General features: G+C 34.8%; 1 protein-coding gene across 2 annotated transcripts in view; it reads left to right on the plus strand.

Annotated features, from left to right (window-relative positions):
• LOC131956635 (mucin-5AC-like) overlaps positions 1-5,041 on the plus strand; it is a 37,132-nt gene extending 32,091 nt beyond the window's left edge. For both annotated transcript variants that reach the window (XM_059321161.1, XM_059321160.1), the window contains one exon: positions 871-5,041. In XM_059321161.1, the coding sequence (XP_059177144.1) occupies positions 871-2,385 (1,515 nt within the window). In that variant the 3' untranslated portion in view covers positions 2,386-5,041. The remainder of the gene's footprint in view (positions 1-870) is intronic.
• Positions 5,042-9,566: the final 4,525 nt, after the last annotated feature.

Raw genomic sequence — 9,566 nt, forward strand, 5'->3', positions numbered from 1 at the left:
TTTGATTATTTAATCTTTATTTTGGTACTTAATCTTAGTCCTAAACTTAAAGACATACTAGCTGTTTGATTATATAATCTTTATTTGGTACTTTTTCTTAGTCCTAAACTTAAAGACATACCAGCTGTTCGATAATCTTACACTTCCGTACTTAATTTTAGTCCTAAACGCAAAGAAATACTAGTTATTTGATTATATAATCTTTATTTCGGTACATAATCTTAGTCCTAAACTTAAAGACTTATTGGCTGTTCTATGATTAGGGTACGGTTAACCGAAAAAGTACTTTATGAATGTATATGTGTCATATTTTTGAAAGAAGATGTTTATGTATGTTGATGTTTAGTGTGTAGTCGAATTAGAGAGATACCGTATGTCTTGAGCTCAACAGCATTCAGTCGAAACTTAAACACTTTACTGTGCATACATCCCAAAATAAATTCACTGGAACATTCTAGCAGGTAGCTAATCCCTATTTGAGAAACACGTTATTATTTATGTTATGTTTTAGAAATTGTTTAGAAAAAAAAATCCACCAAAATCCACTTAGTCATGCGATGCAAAAACTGTAATTGAATCGGTACAAACTTCACAATTCAATGGCAACATGCATGTAAGTAATCGTGTTATGTAATTGGTAGTTAGGATGTAATCGCCGATGTAATGACCGTTGGTTTTTAGCAGAATATTGCGCCGAACTACCATGTAAACTTTCCACAACAGCCGTTTCCGGTTCGCTTTGAAAACTCCGCGTTCAAATCCGAGTCGCAGAACAATGTTTTCATCTTTTTCTTTGTTTGCACAACAGATCCAACGGATCGTTGTTTAACATTGATGTATGGTCCACTTGATTTTTTGTCTTCTTCATAGTGTAAACAATGGTGTGCGTTGATAGACAGCGGCGGGCCGGTGCCAGAAAGTCTCCTGAAAGCGATCATCGACGAAACATCATCACAGAACCAGCGGGAAGGAAATCAAACCAGGAGGCACGATTATCCCCATTCAGGGAGGTTTTCATCGCCGAATTCATCCTCCTCGTCGTCATCGTCTCCGCCGATGATGTTGCACCGGGAGTCGTACCACAGCCACGCGGGGAGCTCATCCTACCAACAACATCTTCCAAAGCTGTCGCCGCCCCTGCAGCAGCAACTTCCTGCTCAGCGCGTCACGACACACCAAGACAATCAGCTCACGCAACTACCCGCACGACACGTTTTAAGCGGACCCCCAACACTCCAACGACAAATGGCTTTCGATTTTTCAAACTCACCTATCCAGAACTCACCAGATTCAAGAACCATCACTCAGCCAGCATCAACTAAGCCACTGATGGTTCAGCTCTCGGCAAGACCCGAAACCTCCACCAGGCTTGAGGACATCCTAGAAATCCTCCCCTCCGTGTTATCACCACGCCCTACAACAACCTCCCATCCACTGTCTCAACGAGTCAGAAGCGAACCTCCATTTGTATACAACAACCCGAATATTCTTCCTAGCTACAAAGACATTGAAACTTCCGAGTTTCATCCTCAACACCAAAGATCTCAATCATTTAGTATCCCGTTAACCCTAGCATCAGAGCTAGCACAACTGAATCCTACCACGACTAACATTGCATCATATCCTAGGACTTCACAAAACTATCCATATCAAAGTGAACTCGGACTTTTTAGTGGAAAAACTGTGAGTAGTGAAATACCCACCACCATCACCATCGAGGACAGCAGCTCATCTGATGAAAACATCAACGAGCAGCATCTCTTCCTCTCTCAGAAAAGGCCGGCCACTCAGCCTGTATTCCGGGAAAACCCCAAACGTTTTATCCCAGCTTCCGTGCCGGATATGACGTCATCGCCGTTTTCCATGTACGACCCCCAAACGACGTTAAACAACTTGACCACCGTCCACTGCTACAGCTCCACGAGGACGTCGAACTCCCCATCTCCTTACAGCATGTCCCCGTCCAGCGGGACTTCACCCACACCAAACATGAGGTTCACCGGGAAGGCAACACCAACATCTTCTTCTCGATCCTCACCAGATCCTCTATCGTCAGCCTCATCCATCCCGAACTTCCTGCTCTCGTCCATCCCCACCTGCACGAGCTCTGTCCCCAGCTCCAGCAGCCAGACACTAGCCCAGTGCTCCTCTACCGGCCTCACAGCCTCCATAGCAGAGCCCATCCCTGAATGGTACTCCTTCCTGGCAGATCTCCAGGACAGCGGGCTGGCCATGACCTCCCGTCATGGAGCGTCCTCCAGCCACAGCACACCTTTGGCCATGACACCCAGGCCAAATGACCAGCCGCTGACCCCTGACCCTTCCTTGATGAATGTCCCTAACATCATTGATGAGTTTTTGTCTCCAGAAGATCAAAATTTGTGATGAGAACAAAGCTAGGTTGATCATTTTGTTTAAACGTTAAACATTGTTAGTTAGATTCTTTTACTTCTTAAATACACAATGTGAATTCAGTGATTGTGATTTTAATTTATTCAAGTAAATTTGATACTTTTTTTGTACGACACTAATGTTATTTGTTGACTGTATTTTCATTGTATGATTTCATGTCACATTGTTGTTATATCAAAATGTTGCAATACTGTTTATATTTCATCAAAGGAACATTACCTTTTCTGGGACTTGAAACTTTGGACTGAAATTAATCAATTAATAGTGTTAAAAGGTCTGAATTTGACAAAAAAATGGCAACGAAAAATTGTGTGATTTATTTACATTTTAAAGCTTTACTCCATTGCTGTTAATTGATATATCCATGTTTAGACAATTCCAAGATTAATAGTAACAGTTCACCCAGATTTTTATGCTCAGCAGCATTTACAACCTTAAAAATATTGGAGGTAATCTCACGTATTAATGTTATATTTGTTATTTTATTTTTGTAAATATAATTTTTTGTGTTAATATTATTTTTCTTCAACACTAGAGGGTAACACAATATGACAATCAAATCCATGCAATTTTTTTTTAATTAAACAAACCAAAACTCAATGGCTCAATGTATTGAAATAGACTGAAACACCTGTTTTTAAAATGGCATTTTACATGTGAGGAATAGTGTGGAGTGCTGTTTGAAATTTATTTTGTTAAATTATGTGCAAAATCACTTGGACAAAATGGCAAACTTATTTGAATATGATGTTAATTTATTATTCTTAACCTCTTATTGACAGAATTTTGTAACTGTTGTTCATTTAAAAAGGTAAATATCTTTATGAATTGTTAATACATTATACATGATGGGAAAATTGCTAATTATTTTAAGTACAAAAAAAAATTACTGTGTGTATGTTTGTATGTTAGTCTGATAGTGTTGAACATATGAGAATTGCACATTCCATCGTTTTGAAAATTTTCCTTTAAAAAATGTGTAACTGAACTGCTGTTTAATGAGTTCATACCTGAACAAATTTTCATTTAGATCACAATATCTATTTCAGAGAAAACTTAACTTTTCATTTTGGATCACAGTCTTCATTTAAAACTTTATTAATTTTTCAATTTTGATCACTTATCTTGATATTTTATTCATGAAAATAAATAAATAAATTAAATAAATTCAATTTTGTTCTAATTTGATTGGTTTGATCTCTATTTTTTTTTTCTAAAATTTATTTTTCATACCTTTAAGGTTTTAATGTTTAAGTATGTTGTTCTGGTTGTCCTTTGTACACATTAGATTATCCATTGTTTAAATCCCACATTTAAACTTGGTACTTAGTGTTTATCAAATACACTTTGTTTCTGTTACATCCAGTAGGAATACAATGTAATTAAATGTTACTATCCTGTTACATAGTAAAAGTTTGAAAGGGTTATAAGCTAGATTTGAGATTTATATCAGGTTATTTATCTTTAAATAATTCTAAACTGTTCATGACTGTTGTTTATTGTTACCGAATTAAAAGTTTGAAAGGGTTATAAGCTAGATTTGAAATTGTATCAGGTTATTTATCTTTAAATAATTCTAAACTATTCATGACTGTTGTTTATTGTTTTTTTAATGTTTAGGCTATGAAAAATTTCAAAGGGTATTTTGTAATTAGATATAAGATTTGTATCAGGTAAATTATTTTTTACTGTTAATGTTGTTTTTATTTTATTTATTATTTTTTTGCTGAAACATGTTACAAAATTGCTGTTCAACCAATGATGTTCTCAATGCAAAACTGTTCCAGTATTTACTTATTTTGCTGAATTCTTAAAAATGGCAATCATGTTTTTTGTTCAATGTTTATTATAAATTTTTAAACCTCATTTTAAGAAACAAATCTTCAAGTCTATGTTAGTTGTATAATTGATTATAATGCAATCTTTAAAAAAGTTCACTTATTTTTATAACTGACTGTAGAAACTAATTTATCCTGTTTCTTTAATCTGTGATGTTTTCTAATTTTATTTTGTTTCACTCACTTCTTGCAGCATCAATTTACAAAAATCTCAATCTAGCTTTTTGAGCTGTCACCTATTATTCCCTTTTATTTCTTTAAATTCCTACCTGTTACTAATATACTCACAGCCAAAGCACCAGTAGTTTACATTACCAAACTGGTTACATAATTGCTTGGACTGCTTCAAATTTTTTTTAACACACCACTTTCTTGTTGAAAATTGTTTTAAAAAATGACATAACTCTTAAATAATCCCCTGGTGCTTTTTCTAAATGTATACAATATTGTATACATTATGGTCATATTTTATACCTTTTGGATTTTATTACACCAAATTGTATAATATTACATACACTCACCTTATATAAAAGTATTCATTTTATTTTTGCTAATAAACATTTTGTATTATATACATTCATTTTCTCATCTTAATTTATTCTCATTACATATTCTGGGTGATCTCTAAACGATGTTGTTACTATTAATAATTTCCACACTAAATACTCTCAGTGCAAGGGTTTTTCCTTGGGTTCTTCAAATTTTTCAAGAGTTTTTTTTTTTTAATTTGTTGACCCTTGTTATTTGTTAAAACTAATTAGACATGTTGGATAACTAGTAAAACAAAGATTTAAAACTGAAAATTCTCGTGTTATTTTATCTTTTTAAAAAAAAATGTTTTTGTTGCTTGTGTGTTTTTATGTGTACAAGTATGAGTCTGTTGTTGTTATTGAAGCGTGTTGTACAACGTTATATTGTAAAATATAGAACACTTTTTTACTTTCTCGTATATACGAAGTATAGAGAAAGTCTTGTAATCGTGCAAAAAAAAAAATCGAGATTTTTGCAAATCTCGACGTTTTGCATCTCACTGATACGGAAAAACATAATTTTGCAATCTTGTCCGTATGTCTGTGTGTGTGTCTGTGTGTGTGTGTGTCCGTGTGTAAACACGATAACTTGAGTACCGTTACAGCTAGGTTGATGAAATTTCATATATAAGTATTTTATCAAAATCGTAGATCCGTATCAACTTTTGAGCGATTTCCGATAACCGGAAGTGGTACTTTTCCTACTTTGAATTTTTCAAAAGCCTATAACTTGAGTACTATTTCAGATAGATAAATGAAATTTCATACGTAAGTAAAAGATCTAATTCTCTACCTTCTATTAAATTTTGAGTCATTTCCGTTGACTGGAAGTAGTACTTTACGCTACTTCCGATTTCTCAAAAAACTAATGTAAATTTTAAAAGTAATAATAATATTGCGCACTATTATGCGCTTTTTTATTTCGCGTTCACTTGGTGTGCAATTAATTTGTCTACGAGATTTTATTCTATTTTTAAAACTTTAAGTATTTAAAATGGATTAAAAATCATGTCTATAGCCCGAGTTCCCATCCCCTGTTATTTTATATAAGAATATTCGAGAAAGTTTAGGGGAGATCACTCCCGGTTTATTTTACTCGGTTCAATTTGACAAATATCTTAATGTGCTTACTCTTCAGAAGCTCCAGTGTACTTTATTGGGGGATGGTTAAGTTCTTTAGCACTTTATGTGTGTATATATTAGAGAGCAAAAGAGAAAATGTTGTAGAGGGAGGGTGGCAAGGCCCATGACACCCTTCCTAGATCCGCCTATTTTAAGAAAAATAGTCTGAAAAGACGCTTTTAAAAATAATTTTTTGTTTGTTTCAAATATGTAGCAAAATTCACATTGTTATTCGAAGACGAATTATCCTCTTCATTTTCATCTAAACATTTTTCGTCGTTATTATTTAAAGACGAATTTTCATCTTCATCTAAACATTTTTTGTCATTATTATTTAAAGACGAATTTTCCTCTTCATTTTCATCTAAACTGTTTTGTCGTTATTATTTAAAGACGAATTTTCATCTTCATCTAAACATTTGTTTGTCCTGCTCTTCTCCTCCAGTACAAAAAATGGTGCTCTGACGTCGATGGTGGGGAGGTCAGCGAAGACCTTCGTGAAAAACTGACGTCCGAGTCGACGTCATTCTCCCCCACCTCCTCCCCCACCTGCTCCAATGACATCATCGATTTCTCGAATGACGTTTTCGTGCGTGACGTCACAGACTCCCGCAAAGAGGAGGCTTAAAAATTAAACGACGACACATATTTCATGTGTTCTACGTCATTTGGAACGGAAGCTTCGCTGATCATTTCACGTCATCCTCGGCATGTTAATGACGTAGTGGATACAGATTCTGGAATCATCTTTGAGGAAACTTCCAGTAGATGAAAGAAAAATCCATGGTTAAAAGTCACGTGGTATGTATAACTAATGGAAGGCTGTTTCATGTCGCCATTACACTGTCATTTAAATGACAACTGCATATACCCAGATGTAGGCTTACATGTCATGTTGTGTAGGTCTATGACTCTGATTTAATCACGCAAGATGATTTAAAATATCTGACAATGTCTATAAAAAGAAAAACTGGACTTTTTTCATTCTTTTTTTTTTATTATTAGCACATTATAATTATATTTCGTTTAAAAATTGTTAAATTTACATTGAAACAATGACACATTTAAACATTTACTAAATAAAAAATAATGTACCATGTATTTGTCATTAGTAAAAAAAAAACACGGTATGTAAAAAACCTTTAATTATTTTTTAATTATTTTTAACCTGTTTAATTAAGTATAAATTTCTAAATATTTGTTTTCCTTAAGATTATTTTTGGGTATTAAAAAAAAATTACAAATACACCCTTGCTCAAAAATTTAAAACTTACAGACTTGTTTATTTGCAAAGTATTTTTTGCCCTCCATTTTTCAAAGTTCTACTAAAGACTTCACTATGTAAATTCTCCATTTTTTAAATCTTGAATGAAAGAGCCCGCAACATCCTTGATTCTGTTTATTTATACATTTTGAATTTAAAAATATCTAGGCCTGCTAAACTTCATCGTCAACATGGAGATGACAAGTTTTATTAACAACTTCGTTAAATTTGTTTGATCTGAGATGAGATCAAAGTCATTTTATTTTATATACAGTATTTTCATAATTGGAACGATTTTTGTATTTAAAAAAAAAATAACTTTTTCAGTCTGCCCGTTTTAGTTCCGGTGCAATCCTGTGGAATGTCTAATAGTGCACCATGATTGAATAAGTTCCTGAATGCCCCCCTCCCTTTCCACTTCCCGTAAATTTTAAGGATGTGTTGCCTATCTTACCACCCCCCCCCCCCCCCCCCCCCCCGCCCGCATATTTCAAGTTTCATCCCTTTCCCTAGTCACTCCTCATTTCAAAAAAATATTACTATGACAATTGTGATCACATATTTCACATATTTCATATTAACCCCCCCCCCCCCCAAGTTCACGCACACTATTGTATTATTGGGTTGGTCTCCTCTGCGATAACGTACGAATATGTATATATAGGCATATAATATATATATATATATATATATATATATATATATATATATATATATATATATGTATGTATATATACGTGTGTATATATACGTGTGTATATATATATATATATATATATATATATATATATATATATATATATATATGTATATATATGTATATATATATATATATCCTAACCTTTATATTTTAACCAAAACCCTTTTGCTCAGACAACGTAAAATATATTTCCGCTTGGTAGTTAAGTAATTCAATCAAGTAATTAGTCATGTATCCCCAAACCCTCATTTTCCCTAACCTCCGGGTCAAAAAAATATGGTCCCTCTCTCCTGCTGTAACACTTTACGAAACCGATCTAGTCAGAACTTAGACTAGCCCATAAAAAAAGTAGCCACTTGCACCCATTGACTCGTTCAGTAAAAAAACAAGCCAGCACGCGACTAGGTGGGTGTTATCTAGACAAGGTCAGCGGACATGCGCGTACTGTATTTTCCCCCACTTGTACCAACACTCCCGGTCAGATCTCGCACATTGACCTCGGGTTCAACATTGAAGTGGGGAGGTGGTGTCTGTCACCCCTTTCATCCACACCCACACCGTTTCTCAATTTTGCATTGTTATATAAAGTCACGTGATAGTACCTGATATATCTGTGAGTCAACCGCTGTGACGTTCGTGGGTGGGTGGAGAGGGAAATCTGAACCAGCGTTTCTTTCAGGCGTTCTTCAAATGGGGAGGGGGGGGGGCGGTATTAAATTGCGGAGGGGGTGGGGCACTGGTTAAAGTACACCTATAACTTTGTGTAAAAATTATAAAAAAAAAATTATTTCGTTTTTTTTTTGGGGGGGGGGGGTCGTGCTTACCCCCCCTCCCCCCCCTCCCAGTCCTTTCACAAGAAAAGATGCCTGAAAGAAACTTTGCTCTTAACCCAAATGTTTACTTTTTTAAAAAAATTAATTAACCGCACCAGCGACTCTGGATAATGGATAACCAATCATCCATCAATCGTTAACAAATAAGACTTGACTTTCATACTAACCACGATCTTTAAACGATGACTTTAAAAAGAGAACTGCTAATAACCAGAATTGGTTTCATTCGAAAAAGCTGTAAGCTGTGATTTGGAAAAAAAAAACATTGTTTGTGTATGTTCTATTACGTAAACGTTAGGATTAGAGACTAGTCGCTCATGACGTCAGTGCTGTAAATATACGTCAGACGTACGTCACCAGATGTACAACCAATCTTTTCGGGATCTTCTTCTTAGGTTTGTTTTGATAAAGTCGAGAGTAAGTGTGTAACTCGGTAAATAGGTCAGTGTAGGAGGGGGGGGGGGGGGAAGCTACACATCGTGTCAACACGCGCCGTCTCGTGTGTTTTGTGACTTTGTTACTCTGGAATGTGTGTCATGGTTATTTATAGATGGGCACACCTGCACTCACGATAACCGAATTTTTAAATAAAAACAAAAAGAAATGGTGCATTTAAAAATAGCTTTTTGTAATAGTATCACGAATAATCTATTTTATTACAAGCTTTTATTTAACTCACTTCCTCTGTCTGTCGTAAGTCTGTCTTGACGGAAACGCAGGAGTGAAAATTCGGACAGTTCTACTTGACCGACACGATTCACAGTTGGCACGTGGGTCAAGACATGAAGACAATGCAATCTGAAACTAAATTTGACTTAATTGGATGCCTAATTGATTTTTTATGAATTAATTAAAATTTGGACCGAA

This window comes from Physella acuta, unplaced genomic scaffold (genome assembly GCF_028476545.2).
Source record: "Physella acuta isolate Inbredline_101_S28 unplaced genomic scaffold, ASM2847654v3 ptg001164l, whole genome shotgun sequence".
Classification (NCBI taxonomy): Eukaryota; Metazoa; Mollusca; class Gastropoda; family Physidae; genus Physella; species Physella acuta.